The sequence below is a fragment of the Lepidochelys olivacea genome (genome assembly GCF_965140295.1).
Source record: "Lepidochelys olivacea isolate rLepOli2 genome assembly, chromosome: 5".
Classification (NCBI taxonomy): Eukaryota; Metazoa; Chordata; order Testudines; family Cheloniidae; genus Lepidochelys; species Lepidochelys olivacea.
Window position 1 is genome coordinate 754,354 of NC_140415.1, and position 20,180 is coordinate 774,533.

General features: G+C 53.9%; 1 protein-coding gene across 3 annotated transcripts in view; it reads right to left on the reverse strand.

Annotated features, from left to right (window-relative positions):
- The window catches only part of GBA2 (glucosylceramidase beta 2), a 70,623-nt gene that overhangs the window by 30,202 nt on the left and 20,241 nt on the right, over positions 1-20,180 (reverse strand). For 2 of the 3 annotated variants that reach the window (XM_084628943.1, XM_084628941.1), the window contains 5 exons: positions 19,515-19,630; positions 17,694-17,912; positions 16,594-16,668; positions 8,143-8,382; positions 7,360-7,462 (listed from right to left, as the gene is read on the reverse strand). In XM_084628943.1, the coding sequence (XP_084485069.1) occupies positions 7,360-7,462; positions 8,143-8,382; positions 16,594-16,668; positions 17,694-17,912; positions 19,515-19,630 (753 nt within the window). The remainder of the gene's footprint in view (positions 1-7,359; positions 7,463-8,142; positions 8,383-16,593; positions 16,669-17,693; positions 17,913-19,514; positions 19,631-20,180) is intronic. The other variant, XM_084628942.1, reaches the window with a different exon arrangement.

Sequence of the window (20,180 nt, forward strand, 5' to 3'; positions counted from 1 at the left end):
GAAAAGCACTGAAGAAATGTGTTATACACCTGTGCCATCTACTGGATACCCATGGAAGCTGCAGAGCAACAGCTGAAATCAGTTGGCAAGTGCCCAGGAGAAATGAGAAGGTGCCCCTCTAACAAACCCTGGAATCAGGGTATATAAAACTGAGGTCACCATGTGGGACCCCCAGAGCTCAGAGAACCTGGAGACAGCCTCTCCCCTCATCCAGGGTCACAGGACCAAGAGGTGAATGAACCTGCAAAGCAGCTGCAAAATGGACACTCAGATCAACCATGAGGAGAGGTTCCAGGGTTAATGGTGTGACATTCTATACCCCAACTGTTTATCTTTACCAGTGAGTTTGCCTGAGGTGTCTGGTGAACCTGCTCGGGTTGGCAAAGGCCGGTGTATGTCCACTTTCCATTGATGACGTGGTGAACCAATTAATAAACGTGCACAGCTCGTCTTGAGCAGTGCAAGACGGTTTATTCCTGGGGTACAGTGCTGGGAGCTGGGGGGATTTGGCTGGTGCCTCCCTGTGTGATTCGCGAGTGGCTCTGGGAGCCTTCAGGCAATCTCGCTGGGTGTGGGGCTCCACATGTGGTTGTGCTGAGTGATCACAGCGCCGGGAGGGGGTGCTGCTGGTCACTAGCAAGGCATTGTGAGAGACAGCCCAGGCTGGAGAGAGTTCAGGGGGAACAGGGGCCCCACAGTCCCAGGCTGCAACCCAGGGATCCTGTCACAAATGGGAGAAGAAGGGGTCAGATTTCATTCCAAAGCTTGTATTTCCCGTGCTGTTCTTTAACATCAATGGCTGTGGGTTCTCTTGGTGAGTCTATGCTCTGTAGTGAGACCTCACATCACTGTAGTTTAGATGTCACCTAATGCTGAGGCATGCCCTCCTGTGCAAGTCCAAGCAAACTGTGTTCTGAACTATAGCTTTAAGCAATTGCTTGATACTGTAAACTGGTCCCATCGGGAGCAATTCATTCCAACAGCAGAGGCCACACGCTTAGAAGTGTCTTAATCACAACGGCATCCTTACTCCTTGGACTAACACTGGAAGGGGATAGATGTATTCGGTGCCAAAAGCCCGATGATGGATGATCACCAGTAAATGTCCAAGCCATCTCGGTGACTTGCTTTGTTCTTTGATGTAGCTACTGAGCTCAGCCCTTGTCTGTGACAGTTGCTTGCAAGACAGGATTGGTGCATTCACAGAGCCAGAAGTGTTCACCAGATCTCTAGTCTGACTTCCAACATGTCCCAGGCCACTGACCCCACCCAGCACCGCACTCTAAACCCAACAACGGAAAGGAGACCAAAGTCTTGCAGCCCTCAGGAGACCGGGCTGTGACATGCCATGAGCAGAGGCCAGGAGGCGCCGAGAGGAACCATGCCTGAGGCCCCCACGAGACAGGGAACTGACGAAGTGAGATACTCCCAGATGATCCTGGCAAGTGACTTGCACCCACACACTGCAAAGGAAATAGAAACCCCCCACGGTCCCTGTGGTGACCAGCTAGACCATGAGCATGTGAGCAAGAACCAGCCAGCCAAGCCCCTGAGAGAGAGCGAGCGCTTGGTGCCACCTCAGAGCCCTGGCCTACCCACCTAGTGTCCCATCTCCAGCCGTGACCATCCCTGATGCTTCAGAGGAAGGAGGGGGAAAATGCACAAAACCAAAAAAAAAATCCACCTAAGTACATGGGGTGGGGAATTCCTTCCTGACCCCTGCAGGTGACATACAGAAGCTCTATGTGACATTACTGACATGAACTGTGACCATATTGATCATTGTTGCAACCAAGGTCCTATAGTTGCACCAAACCTTGTATGAAGGAGGTCATGTGAGGTGTCTGTGACAAGGTTATGATCTGCGGGTTATGATTATGCTATCTGGATGCATGTATCATTTTTGTATTTAAAGTTATGAGTGTTGGCTCTAGACCTGTTTCCAATGTTGGCTCCTGGGGTAACGCCCATGAAGTAATCAGCCAGATCTGCCATGTAAGATATCTGCAAAAATGTTATAATTTGCTAGATGTGATAATCTTGTTTGTATCACCTTTGTGTTATGAGTTATAGATATGTATGTATGTCTGTATTTCAAACTTGTGCTATGCTTCTGGGGGACACCCCCAGACAGTCTGGTGTCAGCACCGCCTAGCCTGCTTGGTGGCCCATTAAGGACCATCAGCTATACAAGTGACCCACTGAGAGAAGGCAGACACGCCTTGTGACTCAGCAAGGTATGCAGGGGCCTGCCTATGGTGAGGACTCTAAGGGCTTAGCTACACTTGCAAGTTAGAGCGCATTAAATCAGCCCCGGGTGCCCTAACTCCTGAGGTGTCCACACTGACAAGGGACTTAGAGCGCCTGGACTCGGCAGCTGGAGCGCTCCTGGTAATTCACCTCCACGAGAAGCATAAAGCTTGCTGCGCCCCGGCTGAAACGCCCAGGTGTCAGTGTGGACGATGTGTTGCATCATTACTGCGCTGTGACTGGCCTCCGGAAACGTCCCATAATCCCCTGAAGTCAAGTGGGGACTCTGGTCATTGTTTTGAACTCGGCTGCAGGCATGTGGATATTCCTTTTCAAAGCTCCGTTTCTGACAGCCGGCTGCTTATCTGCTCCGGGACACAAAGCAAACCATTACTGTGGAATGCTGCTGCCGCCAAGACGGGTGGGTGGGTGGGTGTGTAGGGGTCTGATGCTCTCTGGACTTACAAGAAGCATGCTGACACACTTTGCCCCCCAAAGCACAGTCTCTCCCCCCACATACACACTCCATGTCACACTCCACCCCCCCCACTTGAAAAGCACACTGCAGCCACTTGCATGCTGGGATAGCTACCACAATGCACTGCTCTCTGTGGCATTGCAAGAGCTGCTAACGTTGCCATGCCAGCGCACTTGCAGCTGACAGTGTAAACACACGGCAGCGCTGTGACGGTGCACTCCAGCTGATGTTATGAAAATATGCTAATGAGTGTGAATATGATGTAACTGGAATATGTTTCTTGCAAAAGGTCTCTTGTAAGGTATCACTACAAAGCTTCTAATCTACTGATTGTGGTCATCCTAGTTGAATGTATGTATCGTTCTTGTGTCTGATACTAGAAATATGAAATATAACTCTGAGGGCCTAGTTGTGCAAAGAGTGGGCCATTCATGGTGGCTTGGAATCTCGATGGCTCCCATCAACCAGGACAATTGACTGTGGATGGCTCTGTTTGCAGGCAGGCCTTCCTGTGAAGAATGGAGGCTTGGGGTCTCACAGGACATGTGACCATGTCACCAGGTCCTGGAATCCATCTTAAATCTGGGGCTTTTCCATTTAGAAAGGGGGGGGAACCCAAAGAGACAAAAGATTCCCACCTTGTGCCAAAGAGAACAAAGGGGGCTGTAGTTATGAGAAATCCCCTAGCTACCACCTGAGCGGGGGAAAGGATTGGGACCAGACTAGCAAGGCGTCCAGTCTGTGAAAAAAGCCTACTGAAACATCTCTGAAGGTGAGATTTACCTGTATTCTGTTTTCTTACTGTATCAGGCTTAGACTTGCGTGTTTTATTTTATTTTGCTTCGTAATTCACTTTGTTCTGTCTGTTATCACTTGGAACCACTTAAATCCTACTTTTTATATTTAATAAAATCACGTTTTGCTTATTAATTAACCCAGAGTAAGTATTAATACCTGGGGGGGCAAACAGCTGCGCATACCTCTCTATCAATGTTATAGAGGGCGAACAATTTATGAGTTTACCCTGTATACGCCTTATACAGGGTAAAAACGGATTTATTTGGGGTTTGGATCCCATTGGGAACTGGGACACTTCTTAAGCTGTTTTCAGTTAAGCCTGCAGCTTTTGGGGGACGTGGTTCAGACCTGAGTCTGTGTTTGTAGCAGGCTGGCGTGTCTGGCTCAAACCAGGCAAGGGTTCCAGAGTCCCAAGCTGCCAGGGAAAACGGGCTCAGAGGTAGTCCCAGCACATCAGGTGGCAGGTCCCGCGGGGGGTTCTGTGACCCAACCCGTCACAAGCGCTTTCCCTGCTGCTGTCTCCGAGGGCTGGTTTAACTCCCGGCGCTCTACATCTGGAAGTGTAGCCACACCCTTAGGCTTCCAAACCATGAGCTGGGCAGCTTGTGTTTGGAACAAAGGAAGCACAGGCCACATAAAAGACTATAAAAGGCAGCTGCATCTTCTTCATTTGGTCTTCAATCCTGCTTGTGATGTCTGGAGGAACCTTGCTACACACTGAAGCTCTGAATGACCCATCCAAGCTGGGATGTTTGTAGTCCAGAGACTTGACTGGTTTAAATCAGCAGAAATCCCATCGAGCCTGAAACAAGCCTGAACTAAGAACTTTGCAATTTTTGTATTTATTTGATTCCATTTAATCAATTCTAGCTCTCATCTATATTTCTTTCCTTTTATGAATAAACCTTTAGATTTTAGATTCTAAAGGATTGGCAACAGAGTGATTTGTGGGTAAGATCTGATTTGTATATTGACTTGGGTCTGGGGCTTGGTCCTTTGGGATCGAGGGAACCTTTTTTCTTTTACTGGGGTATTGGTTTTCATAACTATTTGTCCCCATAACGAGGGGCACTGGTGGTGATACTGGGAAACTGGAGTGTCTGAGGAAATTGCTTGTATGACTTCTGGTTAGCCAGTGGGGTGAAACCGAAGTTCTCTCTGTTTGGCTGGTTTGATGCCTTAGTAGTAAAGGACCCCCAGCCTTGGGCTGTGACTGCCCGGCTCTGAGCAATTTGTCCTGAATTGATACTCTCAGAAGTGTCCCGCCAAAGACCACTTTGTTACACCCTGAAGCATGAACTTTAGAGACATAAAACATAAATCGGAAAGGACTCCCAGGGCTGTCAAACTCTGCCCTGTTATCCCAATACTTTACCTCATTTTTCAGTTAAGATAATAAGGAACATGGGCATGATGGCTGATGGAAAGGAGTGTATAGAAACAGAAATTACCACATCTGAACTGGAAGAAAAAATCAAAGAACATAATGTGCTGTAATCAGGGGGGCCAGATAATTTTCATCCCAGAATACTGAAAGAGGTGGCTTATGAGGGCGCTTATTCAGTAGCAAGGATTTTTAATAAATCTGTCTATTTGGCATTAGCACTTTATGCCTGGAGAATAGCTAACACTGTACCTATAATTAAAAAAGAAGAAAAAAGTGATCTGGGCAATTGTAGAGGTCTGACCTCAGCACTATGCAAGACTTTGGAACAACTTGTGAAAGAAAGAATAATTATATTAAATTCCTGGCGGTAAACAGAAAAGGGGATGTTGTGCAACATGGGTTACCAAAGGTAGATCATGCCAGATTAACCTGATTTCCTTCTTTGATGAAATTCAGTGTATCTGTAAACGTTGGTTGCGTCTTCCCTTGACTGGTGAACTCTTGATCACATACTGATGTGATTCTGGGTGAACTGTTGATTGGTTGAGAATAACCAAGTGTCCTGATTTAACACTTTAGAGGGGTAGCCGTGTTAGTCTGGATCTGTAAAAGCGGCAAAGAGTCCTGTGGCACCTTATAGACTAACAGACGTATTGGAGCATGAGCTTTCATGGGTGAATACCACTTTGTCGGATGCATGGAGTGGAAATTTCCAGAGGCAGGTATAAATATGCAAGCAAGAATCAGGCTAGGGATAAGGAGGTTAGTTCAATCAGGGAGGATGAGGCCCTCTTCTAGCAGTTGAGGTGTGAACACCGAGGGAGGAGAAACTGCTTTTGTCGTTGGCGAGCCGGTCACCGTCTGGGTTTAATCCTGAGCCGATGGGGTCAAATTTGCAAATGAACTGAAGCTCAGCAGTTTCTCTTTGAAGTCTGGTCCTGAAGTTTTTTGCTGCAGGACGGCCGCCTTTACACCTGCTAGTGTGCGTCCAGGGAGGCTGAAGTGTTCTCCTACAGGCTTTTGTCTATTGCCATTCCTAATATCTGATGTGTGTCCATTTACCCTTTTACGTAGGGACTGTCCAGTCTGGCCGATGTACACAGCAGAGGGGCATTGCTGGCACAGGATGGCATAGATTACATTGGTGGATGTGCAGGTGAATGAACCGGTGACGGTGTGGCTGATCTGTGGACAGTCCCTACGTAAAAGGATAAATGGACACAAATCAGATATTAGGAATGGCAAGATTCAAAAACCTGTAGGAGAACACTTCAGCCTCGCTGGACGCACACTAGCAGATGTAAAGGTCACCACCCTGCAGCAAAAAAACGTCAGGACCAGACTGCAATGGGAAACTGCTGAGCTTCAGTGCATTTGCAAATTTGACCCCATCAGCTCAGGAGTAAACCCAGACGGTGACCGGCTCGCCAACGACAAAAGCAGTTTCTCCTCCCTCAGTGTTCACACCTCAGCTGCTAGAAGAGGGCCTCATCCTCCCTGATTGCACTAACCTCGTTATCCCTAGCCTGATTCTTACTTGCATATTTATACCTGCCTCTGGAAATCTCCACTCCATGCATCCGACAAAGTGGGTATTCGCCCACGAAAGCTCATACTCCAATATGTCTGTTAGTCTATAAGGTGCCACAGGACTCTCTGCTGCTTTTACTGATTTAACACTATTCATGCTAAAAGTTGACCTGAAAAGAGCCTAGCACTAAATTAGTAAACTAGCGCTCCCTGGACTCAATTCAAAGGGATTAGCCTATTAGATTCTATTTGAAGATTGGCTGGAACACTTAAGACAATTGGCAAATCTAGTTTATTTGATGTCACCTTTAAAATCTGACCCGCATCTCAACAAATTCATAAAATTGACCCTTTCATGTTTACAGTGATTTAAACAGCTAGCAAGGAGGTGCCTTCAGAGGCACAAGGAACCAGCTGGAGAATATTCTAATGCCTTTTTGGAATGTCTGCTCCCCGTATCTCAGAACACAAGAACAAGAGGACAGTCAACGAACTTCAAAGTCGGAAAATTCACATCCGATTAAAGGAAATGCATGTCCACACAGTGCACAATTAACCTGTGGAACTCACTACCACAGGAAGTTGCTGAGGCCAAGAACTTAGCAGGAGACAAAGAGAGAAGATGGACATTTCTAGGGCTGACAAGACTACCCAGCGCGATCATAGCAGGGATATTAAACCTCCGGCTTCAGGGTTTAAACCACTCTCTCACTATCAGAGAGCAGGATGAGCTCTTTGTAGGAGGCCGATTATCCCACAGCAGCTACTGTGGGTCTCCCACCTTCCTCTGAAGCAGGGACAGTACTGAACTAGGTGGGCCTTGGGTCAGACCCAGTCTGGCAGCTCCCTGCCTCGCTGACGGCAGAGCTGTGCACCCCTCTGCTCAGAGAGTTACCTGGCCCGTGCATCACCTCACCTGCCGGAGAGCCCAGCCTGCCGTCCTGAAGGAGGTCTTGCCACACCGCCTGCCCTGTGCCAGCAGGGTTGAACGCTGTGAAGTGGGTCACTCTTGTGCCAGCCTAGCGGAGGAAGAGAAGGACGCGCTAAGTCTGGGGGAGCCGTTCGTTTCTAGCAGCACGGCTAACACTGCTGGCTGACTGCGCCCAGGCCCCTGGCAGTGTTCAGGACTGGATCTCAGGGAGAGTCACTCCTTTTCTGGTAAGCCACTGGCCCCAACTCTGTACCCCCATCAATCCCAGCTCCCCCCGCACCCCAGGGACCTGGAAGTCCAGGTCTTACCCATCCCCCAGCCTACAGAGGGGATGACAGGGAGTAAGAGCCCTTCAGAGCCTACGACCCACTTTCCTGCCCTCCCTGGAACTGGGGCCAGCACTAGGGCCCTGAGCCCAGGGCCTCCCAATGGCCACAGCCCCCTTCTCCCCCCGGTGCAAACACACCCCATCCATGCTTCACTGGCTCCTCCGTGGCTGCAGAGCAGAGTTCAATGCCCAGCTCCGAAGCTCCAGGGCTGAAGCCTGCAGCAGCTGCCCCTCCCCCATGCCCACAGACATCGCTGTAGCTGGAGAGCCCGGTGCTGGGAGCCCTGCCCCTGGGATCAGGCAGGGACAGACTGAGGGGCACAAGAACCTCCCCAGAACCCAAATCCTGCAGGCGCTGAGCCTCTGCCACCAGGGACAGATGCGGGTGCCCCCCACCCCCAGCACTGAGACACAGCAGCCTGCCCAGCCTGCCCCTCTACCTGCTCCCTGGCGGAGATGGCGAGGGTGTAGGGGTTCACGGGGCTGCAGTGATGCAGCAGGACTCCTGAGACCCGTGCGTCGTCCTTCTCCAGGCTGAAGGGCTCGTTCCAGTGGCCCCCTCTCTTGTCCTCCTTGGTGCCCATGCCATTCTGCAGGGTCAGCATGATGGAGACGTCCACGGCCTCATCGCTGCTGTTCTCCAGCTCCCAGACGAACACTCCCACGGGCAGGCTGGTGTCCTGGGGAAACAGGCGCCAGGCGCATGCAGCTCGGAGCCTGCCAAGCAAACGGCCCGGAGCATCCCCCCACACCACAAGGAGCTGGCTGGGCCGGGGAGCAATGGGGCCGCTGCAGCAAGACCTGGGGACTCCTTTGCTATAGCGAGCGGCGGAGGGCTCAGGCCAAGGCTGAGGGCCCAGAGCACAGGGCACCAGTGCCGGAGGACAGCTCTGCACCAAGCTGCACCAGGGAGGCATGCCCACAGTGCTGGAAACGAAGGGGTAAAGGCCCCGAGGGCAATTGGTGCACCTGGAGCCGTCCAACCAAACCAGCACAGGATCTGGCCCAAAAGGTGACTATAGCTGGACCACTTGGTTACAGTGACCATAATATAATTAAATTTAATATCCCTGTGGCAGGAAAAACACCACAGCGGCCCAACACTGAAGCATTTAATTTCAGAAAGGGGTACTACACAAAAATGAGGTTAGTTAAACAGAAATTAAAGGGTCCAGTGCCAAAAGTGAAATCCCTGCAAGCTGTGTGAAAACTTTTTAAAGACACCATAATATGGCTCAACTTAAATGTACACCCCAAATTAAAAAACATAGTAAGAGAACCAAAAAAGAGTCACCGTGACAAAACAACAAAGTACAAGAAGCAGTAAGAGGCAAAAAGGCATCCTTTAAAAAGTGGAAGTTAAATCCTAGTGAGGAAAATAGAAAGGAGCATAAACTCTGGCAAATGAAGTGTAAAAATACAATTAGTCAGGCCAAAAAAAGAATTTGAGGAACAGTTAGCCAAAGACTCAAAAAGTAATAACAATTTTTTTTTTAAAGTGCATCAGAAGCAGGAAGCCTGCTAAACAACCAGTGGGGCCACTGGACGATCGAGGTGCTAAAGGAGCACTCAAGGACGATAAGGCCATTGCAGAGAAACTAAATGAATTCTTTGCATCGATCTTCACGGCCGAGGATGTGAGAGAGATTCCCAAACCTGAACCATACTTTTTGGGTGACAGATCTGAGGAACCGTCCCAGATGGAGGTATCATTAGAGGTGGTTTCGGAACAAATTGATAAATTAAACAGCAATAAGTCACCAGACCAGATGGTATCACCCAAGAGTTCTGAAGGAACTCAGATGTGAAATTGTAGAACTACTAACTGTAGTCTCAAAAAGAAAAGGAGGACTTATGGCACCTTAGAGACTAACAAATTTATTTGAACATAAGCTTTTGTGAGCTACAGCTCACTTCATCAGATGCTATGAAGTGAGCTGTAGCTCACGAAAGCTCATGCTCATATAAATTGGTTAGTCTCTAAGGTGCCACAAGTCCTCCTTTTCTTTTTGCGAATACAGACTAACACGGCTGCTACTCTGAAACCGTTCTTTATTATAGTTTCAACCAATTTTCCCAGTACTGAAGCCAGGCTTACAGGTCTGTAATTGCTGGGATCACCTCTGGAGCCCTTTTTAAAAATTGGCATCACATTAGCTATCTTCCAGTCATTTGGTCCAGAAGCTGAATTAAATGATAGGTTACTTATTTGAACATAAGCTTTTGTGAGCTACAGCTCACTTCATCGGATGCAACTGTAGTCTGTAACCTAATAGGACCAGTCCTATTCAACATATTCATAAATGATCTGGAAAAAGGGGTAAACAGTGAGATGGCAAAATTTGCAGATGATACAAAACTACTAAAGATAGTTAAGACCCAGGCAGACTGCGAAGAGCTACAAAAGGATCTCTTAAAACTGGGTGATTGGGCAAGAAAATGGCAGATGAAATTCAATGTTGATAAATACAAAGTAATGCACACTGGAAAACATCATCCCAACTATACATATAAAATGACGGGGTCTAAATTAGCTGTTACCACTCAAGAAAGATCTTGGAGTCATTGTGGATACTTCTCTGAAAACATCCACTCAATGTGCAGGGGGCAGTTAAAACAGTGAACAGAATGCTGGGAATAATTAAGAAAGGGATAGACAATAAGACAGAAAATATCATGTTGCCTATATATAAATCCATGGCACACCCACATCTTGAACACTGCGTGCAGTTCTGGTCGCCCCATCTCAAAAATATATATATTGGAATTGGAAAAGTTTCAGAAAAGGGCAACAAAAATGATTGGGGTATGGAATGGCTTCCATATGAGGAGAGATTAATAAGACTGGGACTTTTCAGCTTGGAAAAGGGGAGAGATGATTGAGGTCTATAAAATCATGACTGGTGTAGAGAAAGTAGATAAGGAAGTGCTGCTTATTCCTTCTCATAACACAAGAACTATGGGCCATGAAATGAAATTAATAGGCAGCGGGTTGAAAACAAACAAAAGGAAGTATTTTTTCACACAGTGCACAGTCAACCTGTGTAACTCCTTGCCAGAGGATGTTTTGAAGGCCAAGATTATAACAGGGTTCAAAAGAGAACTAGATAAATGCATGGACGATAGGTCCATCAATGGCTATTAGCCAGGATGGGCAGGGATGGTGTCCCTAGCCTCTGTTTGCCAGAGGCTGGGAATGAGCGACGGGGATGGATCACTTGATGATTCCCTGTTCCGTGCATTCCCTCTGAAGCACCTGGCATTGGCCGCTGTCGGAAGACAGGATACTGGGCTAGATGGACCTTTGATCTGACCCAGTGGGGCCATTCTTATGTTCTTATGCTCTCCGGGGCAACCTCACGCCCAGGCACGGGGCTGACCCGAGGCTCGGACAGCGAGAACAGGCCAGGAGTGTGACGAAGTGGGCCTGTTCTTAATGTTTCCTCCGAATAGTGTGGGGGTGCCTCAGTTTCCCCTATGCAGTTCTTAAGTATCTAGGTGGTGGGGTAAGGGTGTATGGTCATTGCAGAGCCCTAGAGGGCAGGTGTGTGCAGGGGTCTGGACACAGAGAATGGCCGACACCCTGTTTCCTGGCCACTGATGGCCTGGGCCCTTCCCCCCCTGCGAGGTGAGAGCTGAAGGGTTGGAGAACAAAGGAATCAGGTGACCTCCTGGCCCAGGAAAGGAACAAAGCCCAGAGGAGGAGGGGCTGGAGGGAGTTTGAGTTTGGGGCTGGCTGGGACATCGAGTGAAGGGCAGACGTGGTTGTCTGGCTCACTGGCCCCAAAATGGACCCAGCTGAGGGGTCCCGTTCTCTGCACCTGCAAGCTCTGTTTTAGACCATGTTCCTGTCGTCTAATAAACCTTCTGTTTTACTGGCTGGCTGAGAGTCACGTCTGACTGCGGAGTTGGGGGGCAGGACCCTCTGGCTTCCCCAGGAGCCCCACCTGAGTGGACTCGCTGGGGGGAAGCGCACGGAGGGGCAGAGGATGCTGAATGCTCCGAGGTCAGACCCAGGAAGGTGGAAGCTGTGTGAGCTGTGTGTCCTGAAGACAGGCTGCTCACAGAAAGGCGACTACCCCAGAGTCCTGACTGGCTTCATGGGGAGCAGTTCCAGAGCATCGCCCAGGGACTCCGTGACAACTGGTGGCAGCGGTGGGATGTACTGCACCCCGTGGATGGCGCTTCCTGCTGTAAGTGACTGGGGAACAGTAACACGAAGGGGGATCGCCGAGGACCAGGCCTGCTGAAGGCTGAGAGAGGAGCGGTTTCGGGGGGCGGTTAACCCCTGGGAGTGTGTGACCAGCGAGAAGGACTGTGCAGTAATGGGGTCCCCCTGGGGACTGCAGTGAGCAGTCTCAGGGGCGGAGGAGCCTGCAGCTTGGCCCGGGGAGAGAGAAGGACTGTTGCAGTAACAGGGTTCCCCTGGGGATTGCAGCGAGCAGTCCAAGGGGCGGAGGAGTCTGCAGCTCGACCCTGGCAAAGAGGTGGTGACCTCGAGAAGGGCTGGCACACTAGGGGTTCTCCCTGGAAACCGTGGGGAGCTGAGAACACACGGGCCTGTGAGTCCACAACAATTTGGGAGGAGCGGAGTGATGGCCTGTCCCCGTCTCCTTAAGAAGGACATTGTAACCCTGTGCAAAAAGAGAGGGTTGAGCGTTGGAAAGTTCACCAAAGCAGAGTTAATCGTGCAGCTGGAGGAGGATGACCGCTCTAAGGGACAGATTCCTGACCCCAACTGGGGCTATAGCAGGGTCTGGGAGCAGCTGGAGTGGGAGCCAGGCATCGCCAAGACTCCTGTCCCCGACCAGACGGGGGTCTTCACGATCGGGTTCCCCATCGGGGGATCGGAGATGGACGGGATTGGAGCTGAGTCCGAGGGAGCAAGAGGACTGTGAGAGACAGCGAGAGCCCGAGAAAGAGCTGCAGAAGCAGCAGCAGCATGAACTGGCGGTGGTGGGGCGGAGAGGCCTAGGGGACCCCCCAGGGGTGAGTGGGGATAGATCCCGGGGGGCCAGTTCCGCAGGGAACCTCGAGACTAAATTGCTGCCCTGGTTAAGGAGGGGGGGTGTGTGGATGCCACCTCACTGCCTTTGAGCAGGCTGGCCATTTGAACCAAGGGGTCCCTGCGGAAAAGCCCCGGTGTCTAGCTCCCTTGCTGGGTCCCAAGGCCACAGACTCCGTCAGCCAGATGGGTGGGGAGGTGGACAGGCTCCCACTCCTGACCCCAACCTATATGTCTGCGTGGAGTCTCCTGGGGTCAGGCCCCTCGGACCCCCAGTGGGAGCAGAAGGTGATGGTCAATGGGGAGACATTCCTGGGGTGGCGAGATCCTGGGACAGAGAGAACTGGTGTCAGGCCCTGGGTGGTGCAGCCTCAGATGCTGAGGGGTTGTGTGAGCTGGGTGAGGGTCCCAGGGACGAAGCCTCTCGCCTTCCCTATGGTCCAGATCCCTGTGCAGACCCAGGAGGAGTGGGGCTGGCTGGTCGTTGGGGTGCCCCAGGACACCAGCTGCGAGACCCTGTTGTGAGGTGACTGTGTCTCTTTGGGACAGGATCCAGGCCCTGTTCCTGTAACTGCCGAGGGTTTGAATTTGAATCCAGGGAACCAATCGGCGGAGAGGGAAATGGTCAGTGAAAATGCAGGTGACCTGGCTGGCAGCAGGGAGGAGCCGCTAGGCTCAGGCTACCTGCCTGCCTGTAACCAGACCCCTGGGGCTGGGTGGGACAGAGAGATGCTCCCTGCCCCCTTGCACACTGGAGAGGGGGCTCACGCTGGCTCTGATGCATTGAGGAAAGCAGTGGCCTGCCCCACTGGGACAGCAAGGGCAGCGCTGAGCACAGTGGGAGCTGAGACCCCAGCAGAGTGGGGGGAGACACAGGCAGGGCAGGGGATCTGTGGGGAGTGGCAAGGTGCTTGGTAAGGAAAGTTTGGATGAGCCTAGGCAGCCTTGTGATCTGATGGCTGTGTCCAGTCAGCAGGGTGGGAAGGCGAGGAGAGTGGAAGATGAGAGTCCCTGGACCTTACCTGTTAGCTGGGTGGAGAATTGGGACAGTGAAGGAAATGGGTCTCTGTCTGTCAGGGGTATTGACTTGCCTATGGAGGGAGCTACCCTGATCTCCAAGCAGTTGTCTGTGACCAGCCTTGTGTGCTGGGACAAAGGGAAAGAGATCCCAACCTGGGTGTCTGGTAAAGGAGAAAGTGTGTCCGGCTCTTCTTGGTCTGTGGAGCAGACAGAAGGGGCCTTTCAGCCTATGATGGTTGAGGGTCGTGCAGTTGTCTCAGAGCTGGTTCTGGACTCAGCTAAAGCCCAGGAAGGGAAGGGTCCTAAGTTTCTGTCTGCTCGGGAGAATGGCCCTGTAACTAGGTCGCATCCAGTTAGGGTCTATGTAAAATCCCAGAGACCAGACAATTCTGGTGCTTGTATTTTGCCTGTTGCTAGTGTGTGGCTGGGAAAGGGTGGAGCAACTCTGTCTAATCAGGGTGAGATCCTAGCCAGGGCACAAGGAGAGCATGAAAGTGATGTGATTGTGTTACCTACTGAGGGTGTGGAAACCTGTAGCAAGAAGGAAAAGATTCCTGAACTTGTGTGTGGCAAAGGGAAGGAGAATGCTTCTAACCTTTTATCTAGGAAGTCTGTAAGTTTGCCTCAAAGGGGATTATGTAGGAATCCGCCTGATGGGCCAGAGGTGATTCTGGATGTAAGGGAGACCCAGAAAGAGTCTGTTGTTGCTCAGGAAAGTGTTCCCCTAGAGCAAGCCCTAGGTAAAGAGGGTAAGAGCAGAATTTCTGGGAGGGGTGAATTGTTGCATAGAGAAGCCCTAGGGAAAGGAATCCTCATGGAGTCTTTGCAAGCAGTTTACTGCAACTGAAGGGTGTGAAAATGATTTAATCAAGAAAGTTTCAGTTCCTAACAGCCAGAAATGTTCTGTTGTGAATGGATCCACTGACTTTCCTGTTGAAAGATCCAGTGTGGATAGCTTTGAGAAGGTCTCAGATGGAGTGAAAGCTGTTAAGAAAGGTACACCGTCCTATAACCAAGTGGCTGTGTTTGGCCAGCTTGTTGGGAGACAAGGTTGTGGAGAAAGGGATGTCTCCATGCTAGTTCTGTAAGTGAACAGTATGTGGCCCAGGTCAAGATGGGGGCCCTTAACCAAGAGAGCCCCATCTTGACCTGGGCCACATACTGTTCACTTACAGAACTAGCATGGAGACATCCCTTTCTCGGTGGGGCTCCTGGGGAAGCCAGAGGGTCCTGCCCCCCAACTCCGCAGTCAGACGTGACTCTCAGCCAGCCAGTAAAACAGAAGGTTTATTAGACGACAGGAACATGGTCTAAAACAGAGCTTGCAGGTGCAGAGAACGGGACCCCTCAGCTGGGTCCATTTTGGGGCCAGTGAGCCAGACAACCACGTCTGCCCTTCACTCGATGTCCCAGCCAGCCCCAAACTCAAACTCCCTCCAGCCCCTCCTCCTCTGGGCTTTGTTCCTTTCCTGGGCCAGGAGGTCACCTGATTCCTTTGTTCTCCAACCCTTCAGCTCTCACCTCGCAGGGGGGGAAGGGCCCAGGCCATCAGTGGCCAGGAAACAGGGTGTCGGCCATTCTCTGTGTCCAGACCCCTGCACACACCTGCCCTCTAGGGCTCTGCAATGACCATACACCCTTACCCCACCACCTAGATACTTAAGAACTGCATAGGGGAAACTGAGGCACCCCCACACTATTCGGAGGAAACATTAAGAACAGGCCCACTTCGTCACAAGGAGCTAGGCAGCACTCAGCTGGATTACACACAGGGCTGCACCGCTGGCTACCTGCACTTGTCGGGGAATTGGGGGATCACGCGCCTTCTGTGGCAGCTTCCCCAGCCTGGGGAGCAGCTGGACCTGAGTGATTCCAGCTAATCAACAGCATCGCTGCCGAAGTCTCCCGTGGCGAGGGTGAGCCGGGCTGGGGCCCAGCTGATAGACTGGCCATGGGGATGGGAGGACAGCGAGAAGCTGTTGGGAGCATCCCCTGGGGCAGGACAGCCAAACACCCCCATATGCTCCAACAACAGTGGCTCCATGCCCCCTCTGCGGGGTCAGCGCCAGAGACTGCCCTGGAGCCCCCAGGACCTCTGTGCTCTGGACACAGGCAGCTGGGCAGCGAGGCTGGGCCATAGCCCAGTGGGAAGGGGGCCGTATGTAGGTCTGGGACAGGCACCAGGAACAGGTAAGAAAGGGGGAGCTCAAAGGGGCAGAAACTGCAAAAAGGGGGCAGGCGGGTGAGAACTGCCGGCGAGAAAACCTTGGGGTGCAAGACTTCACAGGGGCCCTGCCCTGACACACCCCAGACTGCCTCTGGTGGGAGGGCAGCATTTGATAGAAATGAGGAAGGAAGAAAGCCCCGCAGCCCTCCCCTCTAGCCTGTCTGGGGAAGCCCCAGAACTAACCGGCTCTGGCAGGTCACCAGCCGACCAACCAGCTGAACTGCTGACTCCCCTTCTCGCTCGTCTGGCTAGGCAGACCCAATTCCCAGGGGCACGGCTGAGCCCTTCCCCACAAGTCTGTAGCACCCATGGCCTCGTGGTGCTGCTGAACGACATGTAGGCGCATAGAGGCTGCTGGACGGGGCCTGGCTCATCTACTCCAGTGTTCTGGACCCAGCAGCAGATGGTCTGTGTAACGCGGCACCCCGGGTGGGCCAGGAGTCGCTGCAGCCTGAGCTAGGAGACCCAGTTCCATCAGCCACAGGCTGCTGCAGACTCAGCCCTCCATCCGGTGCAGCATCACGCCGCGGCAGGCTGTGATAATCTGCCTGGAGGAAGCCTCCCCCTAGAGACTGGGCTAAATCCTGGAGCAGGGGCATTTACAGCATTTAATTTTGTAACACTGGACATTCTTGTTACCGATATGAGCGTCCAATCCCTGTTGAGCTCTTGGCCCCAGCACCATCCAGTGGCAGTGCGTTCCACAGGATAATTCTACAACATGTGGGAAAGCATTTCCTTTTATCCATTGTGAATGTGTCCTTGTTCCTATGCTATGAGACAGGGAGAGCAGATGCTTCTGCTACACCTTCCCCTCCCTGTCATTCTTCTGTGATTTTATCGCATCCACCCTGATTCAGCTACACTCAAAGGCAACGGCCTCAGCCTTACAGTCTCTCTTTGCTGGAGACCATTCTTTGTTCTCGCTGCCCATCTCTCACCCTCCCCCAATTCTGTTTATAAAGTAACGACTGCCCCTGCACACAGCCAGGTACCTGCGGCAGGGCAGACCAGCCCACTGCCCCCGCCGGCTTTGGGAGGACACAGCCCAGCCGGCCGGAGACTGTCAGTGCAGCTTTCCCTTGGCGGGTTTCCAGCTGCCACCTCTCACCCAGAGTCCTCAGGAACTTCCCAGCCCTCTCTGCCTTATCCTCTATCTGGGACTGATAACCAGGACCAAAGACCAAGCAGGCTTTTATCTGCCTCTTTGTGACCCTACTGCCAGGCCCCAGGGGCGAGGTGAGGCAATGGAGTGATAAGCAAAGGCAGATAAGGAAAAACCTGCTGGTGACAGGATGAGAGGGATCTGGGCCAGGGCAGGATGGAGGCCTCTCCCACGCCATCCCCCAGGCGCCCAGGCCTGGTGCCCAGGCCGTGACTGAGACCATCGCCCAGGCGCCCAGGCCTGGTGCCCAGGCCGTGACTGAGACCATCGCCCAGGTGCCCAGGCCTGGCGCCCAGGCCGTGACTGAGACCATCCCCCAGGCGCCCAGGCCGTGACTGAGACCATCCCCCAGGCGCCCAGGCCGTGACTGAGACCATCCCCCAGGCGCCCAGGCCTACTGCTTTATCTGCCATCCAGGAACTCCAGGCTCCATTCCCAACCCCTCATGTCGCTCTGCGCTGATCCCTCCAGTGGAGGCCAGGGAGAAGCAGACCCCCTGTGAGGAGGACAGTGACTACGAGGGGTTAGACCCTGACGGAGGCAGGGATGAAGGCTGGAGAAGGGGGAGCCTCACCTGGTAGTCGTTTGGGATGATGGGGCTGATCTGCCGGCAGGTGAGCACCACGTCCTGCCCAGGAAGCTGGTAGACGGTCCAGGCCCGAGGGTACAGGGCGTGGTAGAAGGCGTAGTGGCCGCAGTAGCCCCAGTTCCAGCCCTGAAGCACGCTGGGTCTCTCCACAGACAGGACCTGCTGGTAAACGGTCTGTCCCTTCCGGCGCAAGCAGATGGTGAACTGGGAGAGGAGAGCACAGAGTACTGAGATGGGAAGGCTGGGCAGCCCCCCGGAGCTGGGCACGCTTCGACTCCGGCAGCAGAACCCTCCCCAGCACTGGCTGCCCAGGGCAGCTCAAAGAGCTGGATCGGACCTATAGGCCCTAAATGGCCTGCGTCCTGCCCACCCCACAGACCGTGCGTCTCCCTGTGCAGCCACTCACCAGCCCTGGGCTGGCTCGGAGGGGCGGGTGGCCGGGCATTCCCAGCCAGGGTGCTGGGCTTTGGACTCACTTCAAGTGCAGCAGTGACTGTTGTCATCCGCCGGGCAGAGGGGACGGGAACGCAGGCCCCGAGGGCACTCACAGGGAGGCGACCCAAGAGATCTGGGCAGGGAACAGCCAACTCGGCCCCGGGGGGACCCTGCGCCGGAGGGGGCAAAGTCACACGGCAGGTGGCAGAGGAGCCACCAGAACCGCGAGGGAGGAGCTCACCGACAACGGAAGCGCTGGGAACCTGCCTCCAGCCGCTGCATGGCTGCTCAGCCTGCTGGGGCTTGGGCTGCACGGAGCGCAAATCAGCTCAACCAACTCTGCAGACTAGCCTCCCGCCTGGCCGGCTCCGGCACGGCTGTGTCCTGCCGGCACCAGGGGGCGTGGAGCTGCTGCAGCCGCCCTCACTCCCTCCCTCGAGCCCGCTGCTGTGCAGGTGCGGCTCTGAAACCGTGGTCCTGGGCCAGGGTCAGCACCGCAGGCCGTGCGCCGCGTCTCGCTGCGGGTTTTATAGGATGCGTCAGCTCTGCTGCAAAGCCGGAACACTGGGCTCCTGACGAGGCATGCGCCCCAAAGAGCCCTTGGCCCCTTTCCCCGGACATCGGGGCCTTCACCCCAGCATCTCGGCTCAGCCCCAACTCGCCGAGCCCACCCTGCCTGTCCAGCCAACCCTGCAGTCCCAGGGCCCAGGGCAGAGGCTCCCGGGCCAGACCCAGATCCTGCTGTGACTGCCCTGCCAGCCCATGGGGTCAGATATGGGCAGGAGGGAAAGGAACTGGCAGTACCAGGTGCGGCTGCAGCACGTCCCCCAGGGCTCCATCCTGGGCAGGCACCATGCTCACTAGCCCTGAAGCCCTCGTGCAGTCTGGGCCGCTCAGGACCCCAGACGGCTCAGGCTGGGCCTGTGGCTCCCAGCCCCTCCCATTGCTGTGCTGATCTGTCACTCGCTCACTGCTCATGTCACCCTGACAGAATAATTGGCAGAGGCGGTCCCTGAGCGGCCGTGCGAGGAGCTAACGACCTGGGGCTGGGCAGCAGTGACCCTCCCAGCACGGCTGCTGGGAGCCGCTCCATGGCCCACGCTGCCAGAACCACGAGTTTCTCTTGGCCGCCTCCTCCTCTACCCCATTGCACAGCGCTGTCTAGCAGCTTCCACGTTCCACCCGAGAGGTGGCTGCATGGCAGTGGGGAGTGGGGTGGAGCCATGCCCATACCGTACCCCGGGCGCAGAGGGGGAACGGGGCCTTCAGGCTGCACCGCCTAGCGTGGATAACGTGCCCAGCCGCGGAGGAAAGGGCATGCCAGGGGACCAGGCGGCAGGACCCCACAGCCTGCAATGCAAACACACCCACCTGGTCAGCTACGACTGTCTTGTAGTGGTACACGCCGGGATTCAACTGCCATCGACAGAACTCTCCCCTCCAGCCTCGCGTGATGGTACCTCCCCCAAACCCACCCAGCGGGCACCCTGTGGGAGAGACCAAGCAGCAGATTCACTCCTCCCTGCAGGAACCTGGCAGGAGAGAGGGGCTAGCGGGACGTGGGGCACTTGCATTGAGCAGGGGAGGCGGAGCTCCACTCAGTACAGTACAACCCAGCACCCGCCCGCCCCCTGGGTACCTCCCGCAGCACCCACCTGCCCCCTGGGTACCTCCCGCAGCACCCACCTGCCCCACAGCACCCGCCCCCTGGAGTTACCCCACAGCACCTGCCCCCTGGGGGAACCACCACAGCACCCACCTGCCCCACAGCACCCGCCCCCTGGAGTTACCCCGCAGCACCTGCCCCCTGGGGGAACCACCACAGCACCCACCTGCCCCACAGCACCCGCCCCCTGGGGGAACCTCCCGCAGCACCTGCCCCCTGGGGGAACCTCCCGCAGCACCCGCCCGTCCCCTGGGAACCTCCCGCAGCACCCACCTGCCCCACAGCACCCGCCCCCTGGAGTTACCCCGCAGCACCTGCCCCCTGGGGGAACCACCACAGCACCCACCTGCCCCACAGCACCCGCCCCCTGG